Source organism: Panthera pardus, unplaced genomic scaffold (genome assembly GCF_024362965.1).
Source record: "Panthera pardus isolate Hobbes unplaced genomic scaffold, ASM2436296v1 HiC_scaffold_12, whole genome shotgun sequence".
NCBI classification, from domain to species: domain Eukaryota; kingdom Metazoa; phylum Chordata; class Mammalia; order Carnivora; family Felidae; genus Panthera; species Panthera pardus.
This window is the reverse complement of record NW_026526677.1, coordinates 2,532,187-2,553,303: the sequence shown is the minus strand read 5'-3', so window position 1 is coordinate 2,553,303 and position 21,117 is coordinate 2,532,187. Positions and strand designations below refer to the sequence as shown.

General features: G+C 59.6%; 1 protein-coding gene across 1 annotated transcript; it reads left to right on the top strand.

The window, feature by feature from the left end:
- Positions 1 to 1,246: 1,246 nt before the first annotated feature.
- LOC109246925 (tumor necrosis factor receptor superfamily member 1A-like) lies at positions 1,247 to 20,346 on the top strand. The gene is given in 12 exon segments (XM_053899323.1): positions 1,247 to 1,383; positions 6,871 to 6,958; positions 8,182 to 8,310; positions 10,372 to 10,489; positions 11,694 to 11,773; positions 13,885 to 13,983; positions 14,582 to 14,623; positions 14,727 to 14,752; positions 16,101 to 16,112; positions 16,115 to 16,480; positions 18,098 to 18,140; positions 19,018 to 20,346. Coding segments are annotated over 12 exon segments (1,368 nt in total). The 5' UTR covers positions 1,247 to 1,323; the 3' UTR covers positions 19,323 to 20,346.
- Positions 20,347 to 21,117: the final 771 nt, after the last annotated feature.

Genomic DNA, 21,117 nt, shown 5'->3' with positions numbered 1-21,117 from the left:
TCCAGGGTTTTAGGCTCGTGCCTCTTGACCCGGACTAAGTCTCCTGGTTGAAAGGGGTGGGGAAGAACAGGAGGATGAGCGAAGGCCCTGGTTATTTCCTTTTGTACATGTTGCAGGGCCACGAGTGAGGCCAGCAAGCGGTCCCGTTCCAACTGTTCCGTTACGTCGTCTCCTAGCCTCGGCAGGATAGGTGGAGGTCTGCCAAATAAAATTTCATAAGGGGAAAATCCCTTGACAAATGGAGTACGACGCGCTCGCAAAAGGGCAACAGGCAGGACATCGACCCAGTTTTCGCCCGTCTCAAGGGACAATGTGGTTAAGGTCTTTTTTAGGGTCTGATTTATCCTTTCTAGTTGACCCGAGCTCTGGGGTCTATAAGAGCTCTTAACCCTTACTTACACTTATAAAAAGGGGAAATTTGAAAACAATGAAATCTCGCCATTTGCAACAACGTGGACGGATCCGGAGGGAAAATGGCTCAGTGAAGTAAGTCTGTCAGAGAAGGACACATACCATAAGGTCTCACTCACTTGTGGCATTTGAGAAACAAAAGAAACGAACAGGGAAAAAGAGAGACAAAATCTCTCATCTAGAGAACAAACAGGTGGTCTCCCCAGGGAAGGTGGGTGGGGGCGCGGACGAACGAGGCGAGGGGGATAGTGATGAGCGCTGGCCAACCACTCTACCGAATATAATATAACCCTGCAGCTAATATAACCCTGCAAGTTAACTATACCAGAACGAAAACGTAATAAAACGTAACGCATAAGAGGGAAACTTGGACACAGGCACGCGCAGCGGGGAGAACGACCGAGGCGGCCGGGGTGATGCCTCTAGAAGCCGAGGAACGCCCAGGTCTGCCGCACCCGCTGGCGGCTGGGAGAGAGGGCCTGGAACAGGGTCTCCGCCACAGGCTCAGAGGGAAACCGCCCTGGGCGTCTTGATCTTGGACTCCGGCTTCCGGGATGGGAGGGAATGGATTTCCACCGTTTGAACCTGCCCGCGTGGGGCGGCCCCGCAAAGGCCGGCTGGGTCCCTCCCGGGGGCCCCCTGGTCACTTTCCACGGTAGGGACGACTTCTTCATAAGGAAAAGGAAATCCGAGGCACTGACCACCTCACCACCGGGCGGGGTAGTCCGGGCGCAGGGCCAGGCGGCCGAGCCCGGCTCCACCTTCGCCCCTGGGAAAGCGGCTACGTGACGCCTGCGGGCGGGGCGGGGCTTCCCGTCAGGTGACGTCCGCCCGCCCCTTCCGTCGTCCGACCGCCTCTAGTCGGCGACGGACCACGGGCTCCGTTCAGTTCCTGAGCGTGGAGCGGACGGGATGGCGGTGGGACGCGGCGTCCCGTGGCTGTGCGCCCTCCTGCTGCCGCTCGCGGCCTGGGTGAGTAGGGCCCGGCGGCGGGGAGAAGCCGGGGGAGGCTCGGGGAGGCGTCGGGAGGCGGTTGACTTGCCCCCGGCGCGGAGAAAGGTCGGGAGGGGTCCGGAGGCGCGGGCGTGCCCCCGGCGCGGATGGGGAGGCACGGGGGAAGGGTCGGGGAAGAGTGCGGAGGCGCGGGCATGCCCGGGCATGGGCATCCTCGGGAGCGGACGCGGAGGCGAGCGCTCAGATGGAGGGGGTGGGGGGGGGGCAGGCGAGGAGTAGCGCGCAGGCCTGGGAGGGCGGTGGGGAGGGGAGGCGCGCAGACCGGGGGGGGGGGGCGGGGGGGAGGCGCGCAGACCGGGGAGGGCGGTGGGGAGGGGAGTGCAGGTGGGGGGGGGGGGAGGGGAGGCGCGCAGACCGGGGGGGGGGCGGGGGGGAGGCGCGCAGACCGGGGAGGGCGGTGGGGAGGGGAGTGCAGGCCGGGGTGGGGGGGGGAGGGGAGGCGCGCAGACCGGGGGGGGCGGGGGGGAGGCGCGCAGACCGGGGAGGGCGGTGGGGAGGGGAGTGCAGGCCGGGGAGGGGGGGGGGTGGGGCGGGGAGGAGGCGCGCAGACCGGGGGGGTGGGGCGGCGCGCGGAGAGGTGCGGGAAGACCGTGTGTCTTCCTTCGGGAGGTGGAGGAATCCGGGAATTCCCGGCGGCTGGGTTCTGGTGCGGGCCGCGGGGGGCGTGCTTAGCTGTGTGGCCGAGCGTGCGCCCTGGCCGGCGGTGCCGCACCCCGGTGGCAGCCAGGCGTTGGAGAGGGACACTGCGAGTTTGGGCCCGCCGTCGGATGTGCCGGGCGATCGGCGAGCAGCTGGAGGAGCGCGCACGGATGTGGAAACGGCGGCGGGGGGCAAGGGGGGGGGGATTCTCGAATTTTCTTCAGTGATTCCGGCCTTTAATTCGGTGCATCTCCTTGGCCGTATTTTCTGCGGCCTAGCATCCGCACAGGAATGGTTTGGTGCACAGCCCGTTTCAAGTGTTACAAGAAGCGGTTAGGTTTGCAAACAAACCGCAGGCGGCTGAGACTGATTTTTCCGCCGAGGTTAGCGGCCCATCGGGGTGTGCAGTTGGGACGTGTGGCCGCTAGGGGTCCTCGCCCCCCCAGCGTTCTCAAAGTTTGGCGTCGCGGCTCCGCTCCGGTCGAGCTGTTCGGGACCCAGGGAGGCAGGCCTCAGGCTCTCCGCACCTAGTGCCTTCCCTGAAGCCAGTTTGGCTACAGCGTCGCTGTTTTTCTGCCCCAGAAAGGATGGCTTTTCTGATTTTAGTACTCTTATTAAATAATGGCCAGTGTGCCAGCTTGAGGCGTTGGTGAAATTCCCGAGTTCAGTCTGGTGTTTTCTGCCCTGTGGGCATTCATGCCTAAGACCTCTGAAGGCCCTCCGCCCTGGGGCAGCCTCTGCTTCTGCACTTGCCAGGTGTAGTAAGCAGTGCCCAGGCTTTGTTCGGAGCATTCAGAATGAGGACCGCGGGGGCCCACTGGCCTGCGTTGTCTCTCTGTCGTAGGCCCTGCCCGCTGGTTGCTAGCAGCTTCCTTACTTGGGGCCATTTGTGCCGGGAATAAAGTCTGTATGGCGATGCCTTCGGACCCCGTTTAACGGCTGAAAAGCTTTATCCAGAGAGCCTTTTCTTTTTTCTTTCTTTTTTTAATTGTGAATTTTTCTTTCCACAATAGTAGTTGAGCTACGGCATCATGTTAGTTTCAGGTGTAACGCAACGGGTCAGCACTTAACGCATTGATAGGTATCGCGCGACGGTCATGACCGTGTCTGGTCCCCGTGCTGCCCCTTCCGTCCTAGGCTGGGCTTTTCCTCCCTGTGACTTACAACTGGACGTTTGTGTCTCCTGATTCCTTTCACCAGTTTTGCCCATCCCCCTCCCCTCTGGCAGCCGCCAGTTCTCTGTATGGATGAGTCTGTTTGCATGGCGTTCGTTTATTTCTGAGATTTCCACGTCTGAGCGAAATCTGAAGGAATTTGTCTGACTTACGTCCCTTAGCCTAATACCCTCTGGGGCCATCCACGTTGTTGCAGATGGCAGGGTTTCCCTCCTTTTCACGGATCAGTAATACTCCACTGTGTGTGTGTGTGTGTGTGTGTGTGTGTGTGTGTGTGTGTGTCTGTCTCCCCACGTGTACACACCACATCTTCATCCACCTGTTGATGGACACTTAGTTGTTTCCACCTCTTGGCTGTTGTGAATCAGGCTTCGGCGAACGTGGGGGTGCACGTGTCTCTCCGACATTCTGTTCAGGTGCAGCCCCAAAACCAGAATCGCTGCATTGTATACGGTGGTTGTCCTTTCCGCTTTTGAGGACCCTCCGTACCGTTGTGCAGGGTAGCTGCCCTAATCTGCGTTCCCGCCAACAGCGCGCAAGGCCTCCCTTTTCTCCGCATCCTCACCGACGTTTGTTACTTCTTGTCATTTTGATCCTATCCATTCTGACGTGTGCCAGGATGTTTTTCCCGGACGGTGAGTGACGTTGAGCATCTTTTCATGCGTGTGCTGGCCCTCTGTGTGTGTCTCCGTTGGAGGAATGTCTCCTCGAGTCTCTCCCCCCATTTGCGTTTGTCTTTTTGTTACGGAGTTGTAGCTGTTCTGTCTTTCGGATCACCCCCTTATCGGATGCATCGTGTGCAAGGATCTCCCCCGTTCAGCAGATTGCCACTCATTTTGTCGACGGCTTCCTTCCCTGTGCAAAAGGAGAGGGCCTTTTATTCCAGTGAACTTGGCCTTGCATCACAACGTGTTGGTTAGTGTTTTCTCAGGGTACTTTCCTCCACCGCCTTCTGGTCCTATACACTATCCGCTTTTGCACGTGTACCTTCTGGAATGAGCTCGCCAGCCTGCCTTCAGGGGTGCAGCGGAAAGGCCTCTCTCCTCCTCCACGTGGCTGCATCACAGCCACTGGGCGCAGGGTTCTCAGGCCCCTTCCAGTGCCTTTTCACAGCAGGCCGCAGGCTGGGGCCGGGGTGGTTCCGGAGTCTTCCGCAGCCCCTCCCAGAACCTTCCATTCTGTGAGGCTGGGGTCCGAGGGAAGAAGACGCTCACGTCAGATGGGTGTTATGTTCTTGTTAACTTAAATCCTTAGCTGCCTGCAGGCTTTTCGGGGTTCGTCCACTCGGTGCCTTGGGGGTTCGCAAATGCCGGTCGGTCGTGGTTCCCACGTGGCTTTGCGTGTCTAGCGGGAAATTCTTTAGGGATTTCCTGGCACAGAAGTGAAGGGGCTGGAGCGGACTTGGAGCCTGAGGGAGGGCAGAGAGGGAGGGCTGCTGGAGCCAGGAGGGGGACCCCTGGCTGGGGGGAGCGCCATGGGGGTGTGGGCCATGGAGAGGGAGGATCGGGAACTGTCGTCATCTGCGAGGCAGGTGCCCGAGGAGTTGAGTCGGGCACTTGGGTCTGGTGTCCAATTTATGAAGGCACCGACACAACTTAGGAAACGGGGTGAAGAATGTTTTGATGTGATTTTTTTTTTGAAGAGTGAAAATCTATGCAAAAACATCCTGAGATGAAAACAAAGAATGGGACCCTGCACTTGGCCTGAGCCTGCCCACGTGCTTCACATCCTAGGGTTCCAACCCCGTTTCTAGTAAAAACTTGATTCACAAAAGCTGGCAAGCTCTTCGCTGATTTCATGTCTTAAAATATTGCATCACACAGTGTTTACGTTGATGGCTGAATGGTGGGGGCGGGGGGTGGGGAGAGGAGCCTACATTTTTCCCCGCCTGTGTCCCAGCCCCCAAGGTCATGGCATGTACCGGGGGCCCCCAGAGCGCCACCACCGGTCCAGCTGAAACCACCCCCTCTCCGTCCGGTATGCTCCGGGGCAGGGAGTTGGTGCTCTGGCATCCTGAGTGCCAGATGCTGGGCAGATGGCAGCGGAGGCAGGGGGCCTTGATGGGGGTGTGGTGGTGGTGGTGGGGGACACAACTTCCTTTAGTGTTGTTTACCATGGGGAAGGGGAGGGACCCGGTGCCGGAAGAACTGGGAGCCCCAGCCATAGAGGAAACAGCCTCCATTATGTTCGTGACCAGGGTGTTGCAGAAAGGAAAGCTGCTTTGCTCTTGTCGTGAGGTTTTTTTTTTCCTTTTCTTTTTAAAAAAAGTTTTTAATTTTTCAGGTTTCCTTTTGAAATAACTTGGGACTTTTGGAGTTAGAAGAGTAGTTCTCATGGTTGTACAACAATGTGAACGGGCGTCCCGGACACTTAACAAACGGTCACTCTTAGGGGTGGTGCGTGTGTTAGCCCATTAAAAACAAAAACGAAAGGCTCAGAAAAGAACGGAAAGAAAATAAAATAGCACCGGCTTCTGTGCTTGCCGCCCAGGCCCCCCGGGGGGTGACGTGTGCGCCCCGATCACAGTGGGGGCGAGGGCCGGGGCAGTGCCCTTGCCTGTGTCTGCCGTCCCGCGGACGTCCCCGAGCAGACTCCTCCGTCCTCTGTGTCTTCTGTGACCTTAACGCCGCAGAGGAGTGCTGAGCCCTCGTCCCGCAGAACATTTCTCGGGTCGGGTTGGGTCTGTGTGGGCGGCTTGTCGTGAACGGATTCCAGCTTGGCATTTTGGGCAGAAATGGCACAGAAGTGACTGGGGTGTCTCTTCCAGTCGTGACGTCAACGTGTCCCCTCACGGCGATGCTGAGTTCGGTGACAGTGCAGGTCAAGTTAGCATTTTCTCTTCTGGAGCTGGGCGGCTTTGCAACTGGGTCGATACCGTGCTTTCCCACGCGCTTCTGTTCACGGTCGCGAGCCTGCCTTGGCGGGCTGTTGGCGGAGATCGTGGGCACCGCGGTGTGTGCACGACGAGCTTTCTTCCTGACGCCTGGCCAAGTAGTGTTTTGTTACTCCTTGTGAATACAAGAAGTAGAATGTAATCAGTTTCCCAGCGCGGGGAAGGAAAGAAGGGATGTGGAGACGGGGAGTCGGGGGAGCAAAAGCCGGGAAGCCCGGGGACGAGAAAATGGGCGCAAAGCTGGATCGTAACCACACGGCAGAGATGCAGAAAGCGAATGCGAATACGGTGCTGGTGCGACACGCGCACACCGGCTGATGTCCTCTCTGAGCAATCGGGTTGGGTCAGAAGGGCAAAGCCTGGCGAGGTGGGGCCTTTAAGAGCTCTGCCTGTAGAAGGACCAGCATGGCCGGTGGGACGCAGACGGGGACGGGAGACGGCAGACTCACCGAGGGACGGTGGGGTGACGTCAGCACGGTCCGGCACGAGAGTCTGCGTGTCTGAGGGCGTGCAGTGAGTGGCAGCTTGGGGGTGACGGGGAATGTCACCAAGAGGCAAGTGTGCAAATGCAGAATTCACAGATCTGAGGGAAGGTCCCAGCTCGTGAGCCCCCAGCGGAGCCCACCCCCGGGAGGTGGCCGTGTGCTTCACTGCACGCGTGTGTCTGGGCAGAGGATGCGTGGTCCCCATCTATAGATGGCCCCTCTTGATGACGCCTGCTCCCTTTTCTGATTGGAGGTGGACGTGGCGCTCGGCGTGGCCCCGTGTGACGTGACCGAGTACCAGCCGGAGGACAGCAACCTCTGCTGCCGGCTCTGCCCCGCTGGTGAGTCCCAGAGAACCTTCCGGGGCCTGTGGGGCTGCCCGGGGTGGGGGGATCCCCGCTGGCTGGCGTGGGCGGACCTCTCCTGGGCAGCCGCCCACCCGCCCCATCCACGCCCCGGGGACTCCCGTGAACCGGGCTGTGGGCTTGTTTTGGTGGGGGGGGCAGAGGTGGGGGTGCGTCCCCAGGCTGGACGCTCCTGTCTGCCCTCCTGCCGGGGTGACTGTGGACACCTGAGGAAGGGAAGTCCTACCAGGGCCGGGCCTGCACCCTCCTCACGCACGACACGTCCGTGGAGCCTTAGTGACCCTCGTGAGGATGCTGTCAATTAGCCCCACAAGGCAGATGGCGGGCCTCAGGCTCCGAGTGCCTGCTGTGTCCTCGCCCCGGCCCACCTCACCTCTTGCCCAGTCACCGTCACGGCAGCCGGGCCTCCTTTGTGGGGAACCCGGTCAGCCTGCCGCCCCCACGCACACAGACAGATGTGCCCGCGTTGGCATCCACGGTGTCTTTGGGGGGCCTCCACACGCGTCCACCGTCTCCATCTGTAACCACCCCCCCTCCCCCCCCCACTTGTGCCTCCTTTGCTCCGGGACCCTCGGCCGTTGGAGGGCTCCTGTTTCAGGGACCAAACATCCACACCTGGGCCGTTCACACCTGTATATCCCACACACACCTGTGCGTCCACAGCTGCGTGCACGTGTCCCCACACACGCACACGGCTCAGCTGGGAACAGGTTGCACACAGCCGGCCCAGCTGGAAACCTGGTGAACTCAGCCTGGTGGCAGAGTGAGGGCTGTGGCCCCCTCCTCCCAGGGAGGCGTGATTTGACTCCGCTACGGCCTTTGCACGAGGCAAGCGCTAGACCAGGGGGGCTCCTCTGGGACTGGTCAGAGCCCTCGGTCTCTAGACCGCCAGTGCTCCCTGTAAATCAGCCCGGGGTCCCCGGGGCGCTAGGGGCAGGCACACGGGCGTTGTCAGGCTCTCGGGCCACCTCCAGCGTGTGTGGTCGAAGCCCTCCGCTCGCGTGGGCCGGGAGTCGCCGGCGAAAGCCGAGGGGCGCCAGGTCCCCGGCTTCTCAGACGCAGGTGGCCAAGTGTCCATTCAGAACATTCCAAGGAGGTGTGGTTGGTGAGGGCTGGTCCTCCTCGAGGGGAGGCCTCGGGGGCTGGGTTGGGTCTGCTGCGAACCCCCTCCTCACCTCCGCGACCTCCCTTTCACACAGGCCAGTACGTCTTCAAACCGTGCAGGGCGAACCATACCGCCGGCGAGTGCCGCGTCTGTGAAACCGGCACCTTCCTCGCCTTCCCTAATGGCGAGCCTACTTGCCAGAGGTGCATCCAGTGCCGGAAGGGTAAGTGGGCACAGTGGGGTCTTGGCCTTTCAACTCGGCCTGTGGGCCTCGCCCCGAGGGAGTTACTACAGGTGAACACGTATTTTTATCGGGACGGGGTGTGTGGTGTGTGTGTGTGTGTGTGTGTGTGGTTAAGGAATCTCCATCCACAGGGCAGCAGGATTTTAGAGGTGCTGTATACGAGAACTATCTACAAAACTTTGTCTGAATTTCAATATATCAGCAACGGATTATTTTAAAAGATGTAATTTTTTTAAAAGATAACCATTTGCATCAGCAAAGGCAAAGAAAATAAGATCCTTTGAGATAAATCTAGCAAAGGACGTATAACACGTTTACGTGAACAAACAAGTTTGGAAAATCTAAACATACAGAGAAATACGAGACTATGGGAGGACCCCACGTTTTAAAGACACGTCGGTTCTCTGTGAAACGGTTCTCAGATTTGCTGTGTTCGCAGTGAAACTCCCAACAGCACGTAGCAACTCCTCACGCGTGCCGTATATTTTAAATATACGGTTTTTTATTTACAAAAAACAAAACAAAACAAAACCCTCACGAGGGTTTTCGTGGAACTCGATGAGCGGACAATCGCCGAAACCCTCCGGCAGAGGGCAGAGCGCAGCGGGCTCTCCCGCGTGGTCATATTTCGAGGCGACGGAGACAGCGTGATTTGCACAAAGGGGAAGACGGCCCCGCGGATGTGGAAAGTGGCCTGTGGCACCGCGACCGACCCGTCCACGGGGGGAAGGGGCGGATTGCAAACGACGCTGGCCTGGACCGCGGGCTGTCCTTCGGTGCGGGACGGGAAGCTTCCGCTGCCCCCACGAGTGGTTCCTCCCACCTCACGGTCCACAGGTGAAAAGTACTTCTTTGAGAGGAGGACGTGAGGAGCACTTAGGACTTCCAGGCAGCGACAGAACGTTTTACGGGATTTCTGAAAACCCTACACCATAACGTCAAGGTGGGTACACGTGGCGGCAGTCGAACGACCCAGCTCCCGTTTTGTCGCGAGGCACGAAAGTTAAGCCGCGAGGGGGCAGAATCTGTTGGTGACACAGCCCACGCGTAATTCACACCTGGAGCAAATCAGTCGTACGGTTTGGAAAAACGCTTCGAGTGGAGACAGACAGACAGACAGACAGACGTGGTGAAGGAGATGGGGCACGGAGCGCCGGCAACCATCGCGAAAAGCGCCGGCGTGGAGGGACGGACGGACGTGCTGTCTTCTGGCAGCCGGACGGAGCGTCGCTGCGGATGCCCAGCATTCGCGGGGACCGAGAACAGCGAGCGAGCGCTCCGTCCCCACGGGAGAAGCAGGGTCCGCACACCCCGCACACAGTTGGGGCTGCCCACCCGCCCCGCGTCCCGATCCAGACCTGGACAGGCTCTTGCCCGTGTGTGCTGGGTCGTGGGGAGGGGTTCGCAGTCGCGTAAAGCCAGAAGCAACCCGAGCGTCCGCTGACCGAGAAGCAGGTGCACGCAGGAGGAAGCCGCGGAAGCCGGCCCGGCGCGTGCGCGGCGGGATCCCGCCTGCGTCGTGTCTTGCCAAACCCGTCTGGGTTTTGGAAGCGTGGGAGCGGAGTGACGCCGTGGAGGGACCGGACCCGGGTGCGGGTCTGGACGTGGCGTCGAGCTGCGAGTGTGGTCGTGTTTCATCGTCATCTGTATCTCGAGTACGGTTCTTTGACATCCAGCGCGGCGGAAGGCTCTGGAAGGGTGGTCGTCAGCGTGGCCGCTGTGGTTCTCGCTGGCCGGCGGAGGGGGCCCTGTGTCTATGCCGTTCTCGCCCCGAGGTTTTGCTCGTGTGGGACACGTGGTGGTGGTGTGCTTTTGTGGGGCGGACGAGGTGAGGGGCGCTGCGGGCTCTCTCTGAGGAGCTGGCCCCGGCCCCTCGGCCCAGGCTGCAGGGGTGAGGGCCGGCTGTTAGCTCCTTTCCGCCCCTGCGTAGTCGGGAGGCTGAGGACGGTTCGGCGCCCTTGACCAAGGTTCTGGGCGCGGCCCGGTGTGGGCAGGGACTTTCCCGTCCGCCCCTGCTGACCCGCGACCCTCTCCCGCCAGGAGACCAGGAGGTGGTGGCCAAGTGCTCCCCCACCAGCGACCGGCAGTGTCAGTGCAGAAAGGGGAGTTTCTACTGCAACTCTGTGGACTGCGTGGAGAACTGCCTCCGGTGTACAAGGTCCTGGGGGCACAGGCGTGGGCCCCTCCTGTCCTCCCAGTAGTACAGACCCCAGGCTCCCAGTGGTGGTGGAGACAGTCCAAACCCACAGGCAGTGAGGACTCCGTGAGGGGTGAGGGGGGTAGAGGGCGTGGGAGGGGACCAGGCTCTCAAGCAGAGGCCTGGCGAGGAGGGTAGGGAGCCATAGAGGGTTCTGGGGGAAGAGCAGTCCAGGCAGACAGAACGGTAGGGCCGCGCCCTGCGGCAGCGCGGGATGGCCGCTGTCCCCGTGGGGGTCCTGTGGCCCCTGTGGGCGTCCTGTGCCTGTGGTAACAAAGTGCCACAGCTGGGCAGCTTCAAGAAAACCAACAGAAGTGTGTTCTCTCCCAGCTCTGTTCACCAGGCGCCTGAAACCCAGGTGTGAGCAGGGCCGTGCTCCCTCCGCAGGCTCTAGGGGAGGACCCTGGCTCGCCTCTTCCAGCCTCTGACGCTGTGGGCACTCCGTGATGCTCTTTCGCTTACCTTCCGTCTGCTTCTGTCTCTGCGAGGTCACCTCTCGCGTTTGTGTCTCGGTATCTGCACACGGCCTCTCTCTGTCCCAGTCCGAGTTCCCTCCTCCAAGGACACCGGTCCTTGATTTAGGCCCACTGAAGTCTGGCACGGCCTCACTGTGAAGTGCTTCTGTCTGCAAAGACCCTGTGTCCACATAAGGTCAACTTCTGGGGTTCTGGGTGGGCGCGGGTTTGGGGAGGGCCTTGTGGGGAGACCTGTACGGTGGCAAAGCCGTTTAAAACAGGTCCGGTTTCTGAGGCACATTGTGAACTGATACGACTCAGGTTCCTGCACCTGGCGAGTCCAAAGTAAGGACTGCTTTCAGGTCTGGTGTGATCCAGGCTCTGGCTTCTCTGGGCTTGCTTGCTTGTCCCCTTCTCCACGTGCTTCCTCTTTGGCCTAACTTCTCTCTCGATGGGCATGGGGCTCCAGCTGCAGTAGGGCCAGTGCTCCTAGCCACACACAGCTCTGTCCAGGAACAGAGAGGGAGGCTCTTCAGCATAGGACGCTCTTATTCTCCATGAGCCAGTTTGGGCCAGAGAGCCCGGGAGATGCCAGGCAGTGTTTGCCTGAAGGCTGGCGGGCCGTCGTGGGAGCTGTGGGTGGTGGGAAGGACGTTGCGTGCCGCGCCCAGGCAGGGAGGAGTAACGCTCCGGGTTTCTTCACCCTTCAGATGTCCTGGCGTTGTCCTGTCACCTTGCAATGCTACCAGCAACACGGTTTGTGCCACAGAAACTGATCCAGGGCGTCCAGGTAAGGAACTGAGCTCATCTATCTCTCTTTTTTTTTTTTAATGTTTAATATTTGAGATAGAGACACAGAGCGTGAGCGGGAGAGGGTCAGAGAGAGAGAGGGAGACACAGAATGCGAAGCGGGCTCCAGGCTCCGAGCTGTCAGCACAGAGCCCGACGCGGGGCTCGAACCCACGAACCGTGAGATCGTGACCCGAGCCGAAGTCGGCCGCTTAACCGACTGAGACCCCCGGGTGCCCCCTGAGGTCATGTCTTGAATCCAGGTCAGCAGACCTTTCCCATAAAGGTAAAAAGCGTAGGTTTTGCAGGCCCTGCGGTCTCTCTTGTCACTCCTCAACCCTCCCTGCCACTGAAGCAAAAGCCCGAGACGGTAAGTACACAGATGGGCTCGGCTGGGTGCCATCAAAAACGTACTTGCAGAAAAGCGTACTTGTAGTGGGCTGGGTGCCCGCGGGCCACCGCTCATAGACCTCCGTCTTGAGTAAACAGCATCCTTGGTGACAAGCTGTGACTTGCCCCCGCCTTGCGCCCTCTTGTGCTAAGGGCCTGTGCGAGACATGCCTGCTTCATACTGAGTCGCAGGCAGGTTTGTTTCTCACTTTTGATAATCATAGCTGACCCCTGAACAGCACGGGGTGAGGGGCGCTGATGCCCCACGCGGTCAGATCCACATAGAACTTTCGATCCCCCCGACAGCCTAACTACGAACAGTGCGCTGTTGACCAGAAGCCTTAGCAGTGACGCGAACGGTCGATTGACCCCTGTTTTGTGTGTTTTGTCTGTACCGTGTGCTGTGTTTTTACAATAGAGTAAACTGGAGGGGAGAAAAGGGCGTTCAGTGAATGAAGGGAAAATACGTTTACGGCGCCCTACTGCTTGTAGAAACGATCCACACGTAAGCGGGCCCTCGCGGTTGAAACCCATGTTCAAGGGTCAACTGTGTTTGTAAATGTTGGAAATTACGAAGTTAGGGTAGGATTCCTTTTTATTCACGCTGAGGGGTCTCCCGAGGGACGGGCTCTTCCTTGAACGAGGTCCCTTTATTGTGCCCCGTGTGCGAGAGCTCTGCTCACCTTGAGATTCTCACGGGACCTGCCAGAAGCTGTACTCTTTTCCTGTTCTGATTGTGTCCTGTGATGAGCCTGGGATCGGTGTTCCGCATGCCGTGGGGTAAGGGGGTCAGGCTTCGATGTGTTTTCCCACACGCACACACGAATGACCCAGGACCGTGTTTGGAAAAGACAGTCCCTCCCACCTGCCCTGGGGTCCCTGGGTGGTGAAGGCAGTTCCTCCTGTTCGGTTTGGGGCCACACCCACCCGCAGGCCTTGCCGGCAGAGGCCCGGGGCCCCCAGTCCTTCTCCGCACGGTCTTTGGTGTGTCAGTTCACACTGCGGAATCGGCTTGTTGATTTCCACGGAAGATTTTGATCACGTAACGTGCACTTTGAAAGGATATTTTAACACCGGGAAAAATTGGGAAGGGCCTCATCTGAGAATAAGGAACATCTCTGAGTCAAACCGCAGCACCATGCGGAAGTTGTGCCCCATCGTCTGTCCTTCCCAGCACCGGCTGCTGACGCCAATGACGTGCGGGTGGCTGCCGGTCCAGGGCTCAGATGGGTGTGCCCTGCCCCCCCCCCCCCCGCCCCCCGCCGTGTCTTTGTGTCCACGAGTGCTGTCGGTGCTGTGGTCTCACCAGGGTGACACCAGGACACCCAAGTGGTCATGCCAGATGTCTCCCCAGGGTGGACCTGCCCTGTCCCTCCGGCCACCGTGGGTGGGCCTTGCTCCAGTCAGGACGGGCCGTCCCCTGCCTCCTGCTGCCAGCTGTGACCGCTCACACCGGAGCCCCGGCCTGGGTACCAGAACCCCTAGCCGCCCCCCTGGCCCTGTACGCCTCCTGCTGCTTCCGGCCCCCTGCGTGGGGCCCCAGGTCCCCCGAGCCTGGGGTCCTCGTCCGTGACACAGGAGGCGCGAGCCTCTCCTGTCTCCCACTGGGGACATTCGAGATGATGATCCGTGGGAGAGGGCTCGGGGCCTTTCTGTAGCACGTGGCTTGAATGAGGAGGGTGTGCCTGACCCTGCTACAGCGTCTGTTTTGTCTCCTTCCAGAAAACAAACGTGGGTCTGAGTTCCTCGTGCCGTGGGTGACCGTGAGCGTCATTCTTGCCGTGGCCGTCGTCGTCGGTGTTTATTGGTATAAGAAGAAAGGTGAGTTAGTGTCAGTCAGTCCTGGAGAAGCCAGCTCAGCAGGAGCTCAGAAGTGGACACTTGGGGTTAAGCGGTCCCTGACGGGGACTTTTTCACTTATTTAAAAAAAATCGTATTTGTTTTTAGTGTTTGTTTTTGCGAGAGACACAGCATGAGTGGGGGAGGGGCAGAGAGGGAGACACAGAATCCGAAGCGGGCTCCAGGCTCCCAGCTGTCCGCACAGAGCCCGACGCGGGGCTCGAACCCTCAAACCGTGAGATCATGACCTGAGCTGAAGTCGGACGCTTAACCGACAGAGCCCCCCCCAGGCGCCCCGGGGACTTGTCCATTGGGAGCACGGCTGTGCTCATCTTCTCACTCGCGCTCTTGAGCTCCGGGCTGTGGCACGGGGGCCCTGCCGCCTGCTCCCTGGCACACGGGTCTTAAGGCCAGGGTCTCAGGTCCACCGGCTGGGGATGCCGTGTCTGGGGTGCTGTCGGCCAAGAAGCAGGGCGAGGCGGGTGCTGTGTCGGCAGGGGGCTCCTGGGGTGGGTGGGCGGCGGTGCCCGGGTGCTGGCAAAGCCCCCCAGGTGGCGCTCACCTCCTGTGTCCTTCCCAGGTGTGCGGGTCTCCTACCAGCCGATCGTCAGATTGTTGAAGGGTAAGTGTGCTTTCTTGCCAGTTCAAGGCGCTTCCTTTCCTCACGGAAGTCATTGTCCCCGCTGATACCAACCGTGGTCATTTCTCTTCTCTTTGGTCTTCAGGAAGGTCGGACGGGCCAGGCGTCTTTGTGAGTACTGCCCTGGGGTTTGCCTGATGGTAGCTGCTGGCCTTGGTGGCCGCAGAGTCCCAGAAGATGCCCGGGGCGGGGGCGGGGGCGGGGGTGGGGGCAGGCGGCAGCCCCTTCCTCGGCTGTGTCTGCTGCACCTTGTGTGGGGGCGTCCGCACGCGCCTCAGCGGACAGAGCCCCGGAATGTGCTGGTCGGGACCAGAGTGGAAAACGAGGCACGGAGGGGCAGAGGGGTTCTGCGTGTGGGTCCCAGGGCTGCCGAAGCAGGTCACGACGCATCACGGAGCTCGTGGCTTGCGTGTCTGCGGCCCCTCTGTGGGGCTGGCTCTTTCCAACGCCCTCGGGGGGTGGGGGGCCCCTCCCTGCATCTTTGGGGGAGGCCGGCGGCCGGGAACCCTGGTTGCTGGGCGCTTAGAGGCATCCGTCTTTGTCTGCTTGCTCCCCACCTGCCTGTGCATCTCAGAGCCGGTCTCCTCTTGGGGACACTCCGCCCCGGGTTACGGCTCACGCTAATCCAGTGTCTACCCCCCCTGCAGTTAGGTCCCATTTGCGGGCACCAGGGGGTTAGAGCGTAGGCACACAGGTGCATCTCGGAGACGCTGCGGGTTCGGTTCCAGACCGCTGCCGTGTAGCAAGTGCACGGGAAAGCCAGTCTTCCTAGCACGTAGGAAAGTTCTGCGTGTCCCGTAGTGCGGTCTCTTCAGTGCGTGATAGCCTCGTCTACGCAAACCGTGCACGCCTCACTTAAACATTCTATCGTGAGTGCCAACCACCCTCTGAGGTCCGGGTGAGCTGTCCTCACGGATCGCAGGTCACCAGATACGGTGATGACGACACAGGTTGAAATACGGCGAGAATTACCAGAGACACGAAGTCAGCCAACGGGGTCGGGAAAATGGCGCCCACAGATGTGCTCAAGGCAGGGTCGCCACGAGCCCTCATCTGTGAAGAATCGTACTTGGCAGGGAGCCTGGGGGGCCCAGTCAGTTAAGCATCCCGCTCTGGAATTCGGCTCAGGTCACGATCTCGCGGTTCATGAGATGGAGCCCCGCATCGGCTCTGTGCTGACAGCGTGGAGCCTGCCTGAGATTCATTTGTTCGTGTTCTCTCTCTCTCTCTCTCTCTCTCTGTCCCTCCTCCACCTACACACGCTCTCTCAAAAAAAAAAACATACCTGCAAAGTGCAATAAAATGACCTACGCCTATATCTTGGGGCGGGGGCCACTTTCCACCCACCACAGGCTTGGGTTGGGGGTCTCGGGACCCCTCCCAAGCAGCCGGTGGCAGAACAGGGAGCTCGCCCCATGCGGTGTTCTCGAAAACTGCACATTTCCCGCGTAATCGTCAGGCAGTTGACGTCCCCCCCCACCCCCGCCCCGGGTAGTGGCTTGGGAAGCCCCTGTGCAGCAGGCTTCTGTGACCAAGAGAAACGACTTTGCCCTTCAGCCACTGAGAAGCAACTCGCAGCTCGAGACGGTGAGACCCGAGGCGCCCCCGGCCCCCGGCACAGAAACCCAGCCTGCGGAGGAGGAGAGCCTGGCCTTGATGCCCGAGGCCAGGCCCCACCCGGGGCCCTCAGGGGAGTCCGAGGAAAGCCCTGAGCTGCAGGCCTTGGTGGTCGGAGGAAGCCCGGTGGTCCAGGAACAGACGTTAGAAGCCTCTGCTCCTGCCGCTCCGGAGCCCCAGGACGGGACCCAGGCGTTCCCTTCGCTCAAGAGTCTAGAGGAGGTGAGTGAAGTGTCTGCGTGGGTCCCGGTGATGACGCAGCCCGTGCGTAGCGGGCATTCGCGTGCGCAGAGCTCCGCGTTAAGTGCTAACGTGCGAGCTTTCGCAGCCGTCTTGTAGGAGTGCCCTGGGGCGGCTTAAACAGCACACCCTGCCGTCTCAGTCCAAGAACAGGCCGTCGCGGGGCTGCTTCCTGCTGAGGCTGCGAGGGATGGTCTGGTCCAGGCCTCCCCCCGGCTGCCGCTGGTGTCTGGCCGCCTTCGGGGCTCCTTGGCTTGGAGTGGCATCGCCCCGACCTCTGCCTGCACCCTCAGGGCCGCGTCTCCCTGTGTACGAGTCCGCGTCCAACGCGCCCCTTTTCCTGAGGACGGGGGGCGCCTTGGAATAGGGCCCACCCCAATAACCCTCTCGTAAGCTTACTGCGGGCAACGATCCCGGTCCCAAACACGGTCAGTGTTTACGGGTTTGGGCCTCAGTGTTTGCGGGGGGGCAGGGGGTGCGGCACAGGTCAGCCCCTAACGATCCCCAACCCGACCTGCTGTCCGAAGGGACCGTGACACGGAGGTGGGTGCCGAGTCTCCGAGAGTGTCCTTGTCCGGGTACCGCGCTTGGGGTGTGGCAGGAAGGAGGAGGCCCGGCCCGTTGGTGTCGCACACCAGGGCCTCCCGAGCGCAGCGCGCGTCTCGTTCCGCGCGGCGGACCTCGGCCGAGCACCACCCGTGTGCCAGCCGTGCCGTCCGGGTCGCGGGACCATGGGAGAGAGGGACGGGCCTCGTCCGGTGCGCTCCCCCTCGGAGGACAGCAGCAGCCCCCATCCTCTGTTGCGGGGATGTGCGGGCCCGTCTGGAGTTGGTGACACCCGAATAGGGTTTGGCAAGCTGGGCAGATACCTGCCGAGTGGCACTAGTGGAGGGGGACTGTTCAGGAAGAGGGGGGGCCAGAGCCAGCACTTGGGGCCTGACCGGGGTCTGTTTCTGAGTCCTCAAGGAGCTGCGGGACGAGGTCCCAGGGAGGAGATCACGGGACCCTGGGCGGCTGTGGTGGGGGTGCAGGGAGGTCAGGAACTCTGCTTTGGAGCCTGGGTTCCTGGGTCGAGTGCCGTTAGGCGTCATTCCAGGGACACGGTCTATGACTCCAGATTCTCCAAGAGTTCTGAGGGGAGTCAGGTACAGAAGTGAGGACCCTCGTGCGTCTCGGCGGGAGGCCCGGGGGGTCGCTCTCGGGCGGACACCTGTGCGGTGCTCGCACACACTGGCATCGCCCGCGACTAGGAAACTGCATTTACGAGTGTCCTCCCTGTTAGTATTATCTGGGCCGGGACAGGATCCCCCCCGGTGACATAGTTCAGCTGTCACCTGCCCACCCGAGCAGGGGTCTCCGTGCCACAGCGGCAACACCGTGCTGTCCCTCGGCCCGGGGCATGGCGTGTCCCGGGACCACTGGCCGGGAGACACGAGTGGGCTGTGAGCTCTCTGCCCCCGTCGGGAGCTCCCTCAAGGCCACCTCACGTTCGCAGAGCCACACCTGCCCCCACCCTGCTGCTCCCTCCCACCACATCGTGCTTCTGTTTCAGACACGGGTTTCTTGCCCTGGGTCAATTTTATTTCTTTCTCTTCGCAGCGATACAAAAAGGAATATTTTGTCAAGGATAACTCCAAAGAAGGTACGTGATCTGAATTCTCACTTACAGTGAGTGACCGGGCTTCGCCTTGTTTCCGGGAACCCCTGCCTGCATGAAGCGGTGGGACCTTCTGTCAGCTCGACCCGTGCTTTTTCACTGCCACTAATGGCATTAGGGGAAACAGCATTTGCCCAACATGAGTTTTGCGGGGTTCATCAGGCTTTGATCTTATGACCCATTCGTGTGTTTAAGAAACACTAACGGGCAGCAGGAATGCTTTCTACGCTCCTGGATGGGTAGGGCCCCCCCCCCCCCCGGCTAGGAGACATGCTGCACGTCGGGTGCTTTTGTATCCCCTCCACTAATGGTTCTGCAAGATCGCCCCAGCACACGGGTTTAAAAACATGACAGTCTGAAACTCGGGCTACAGAAGTCGCCCCAGGCCTCAGACCCTAACCATGGTCCCCAGCTGACACCAGAAGGCCTTCCTGTCCTGACCGTCTTATAGCCTTTCTCTGGGGGTCAAGGGAGAGAAGGCAGGTGGACTACAGCAGACTGCGTTCTCCGACAGCTTCCTGCTTGCCCCCACCCTCGGCTCCTCCCGGGCTCGGGCTCGGGCTCAAGGGCTCGAGGAACGAGCTACAGGCAGGGCGCCTGCGGGGCAAAAGCTGTGGCAGAGGTGGCCCAGCCTCCGCCGTCTCCCAGCTCCTGGGCCTGATCACTTCCCAGTACAAGACCTCCCATGTCCTAGGTGTGGTGTGCTGGCCCGGGGTGGGGGGGGCGGGGGGGGGGGCCCGGCCCCGGGAAAATGGGACGGTGGGGCCACCCGTGACCTTACTCCCAGGGCCCAGCGACAGCAGGTGCCACGTGGTCATCCCAGGAATGTAACCGTCTTCCTTTCTGGCTTTGTCTCTTGCAGCTACCGCGACCATCCATTATGAGTTTGTAAAGAGCAGCATGGGAAACGACTGGAAGATGTTCATGAGGCTGATTGGTCTGGATGAGACGGACATTGACTCTTGCGAATGCGAGAATCCAGGCAATTTGATGGAGCAGCGTCACAGGATGCTCTTTACGTGGCGAAAGAAGCTGGGAAAGGAAGCTTCTGTTTTTAAACTCCTGGCTGCCCTCCATAAACTGGGGCTTCAAATGTATTTGCAAAACATTATAAACAACTTAGTTGCCGAAGGTATTTTAGGCAGGCATGTAGGGACCTCCGACTAAAGTGAAGTTTTGGCGTTGGATTGTGCCTTCAAGCAGGACTTCAAATGGACTGGACGTGATCTTCTTGCCCAGGTCTATCCTATTAGGAATTGTTTGAGTCCCAGGTGAAGTTGTGTGCGTTCTCTGAATTGATTTCTACGGAACATTTCCATCAGGGAGGTCAGTTTTACGTGCCAGTCAAGAGTGTTTCCCTGCAAGGGACCGGGAGCTTCAGACACTGCCTGTGGGGACGTCCTGCGGGGACTGGGGATTCTAGCAAGTTGTGGACTCTTGCCAGAGGGATCCACTTACTGTGTCGAGTTGATTCGCATTCCTCAGCCCTCTTCTGGGTTCTGAGGCCAGGAGAGTTTGACTATTTTTCTGCCATGGCCTGCACCGGGTCCGAGTCACTGCGATGTCCCCAGGACCTAGAACGGGGTGCCATTGTGACTGAGTGCTCTGTGAGTGTGAACAGCTCAGTGACCAGGAACCTGTACCCGGCAGCTGCATGAGACCATCTCAGGGCTTCAGCCGGAGGCCTAGACCCCGGCCTGCTTTTTAAAAAAATTTTTAAGGGGTGCCTGGGTGGCCTAGTCGGTTGAGCGTCCAACTTCGGCCGGCTCAGGTCACGATCTCACGGTTCGTGGGTTCGAGCCCCACGTCGGGCTCTGTGCTGACAGCTCGGAGCCTGGAACCCGCTTCTGATTTCTGTGTCTCCCCCTCTCTCTGCCCCTCTGCTCACGCTCTGTCTCTCAAAAATAAATGTTAAAGAATTTTTTTTTTTTAACGTTTGTTTATTTTCAGGGAGAGCGAATGACTCCATGTTTCTAAGCTAATCCGTGCTTAGATTGGGCAGGTTGAAAGGAGGTTACATATTGTTTTTAACTCTATTTCCTAAAAAACTTTTTAATTCTATTTCGTAAAAAACTCTATTTCATAAAAAAAAAAAAAAAAAAAAAAGACCACTCAGAGGCCTGAATTCTTCAGACTCTGTCTCCCTCTTTCTCTGCCCCTCACCCATTCATGCGCGCTCTCTCTCTCTCTCTCTCTCTCAAAAATAAGCCTGAAAAAAAAATTTTGTGAAGTTACTGATATCAACATTTTGTTCTTTATTTTTACCTAATAAAATTCCTGTCTTAAGTAGCATTTCCTTTTATTTCTGGTGGGTACACAATCTTGGGTGTGATATCTTTAGCAGGGGAAGGCATGCACAGGGGAAGGAACGGACCCCAAGGATGTGATTTGCCCGAGGGAGGGGCTCTGGGAATGTCAGTGGCCTCAGAATGGGATCTCCACCCTGCCCTCCTCACTCGCCCCAGACCTCGCCAGATTAGCCTGCACACTTCCAGCACCAAGCCCTGCGACTTCCAGTTCCTCATTAAATGCTGCTACAGCCACCCAGTTCAGGAGCTGAGGTGTCCTCTCAGAGGTGGGATGCCACCAAGTCTCTCGTTGACCCTCCCTCCCACACCCCAGTGTCTGCTGCTTCCTGTGGCTCTCCCAGGCTTGTCTACTCACCCTACCAATCCAGGCCACCATTCGCTCTCCTACAGACTGTTGAAAGGCCTCGGGCGTTGCTTTCCTCTGGCTCTCCGGGGTTCATTCCACTAGCACCTGGCAATCGAATGACAGTCCTCAAGCACAAATACAGTCATGCCTTGTCCTGTCTAAACCCTTCAGGGGTCAGTGCCCTTCTTGACCTTGCTTACAAGATGCTTCAAAAAGGTCCGAGCGATGGCCTGTGCCTGGAGCCCCGCCTCTTGCCAGGGCTGCTCCAGCACCTTCTGTGCTAAGGCTCAAGTTACCAGGGGCTGTG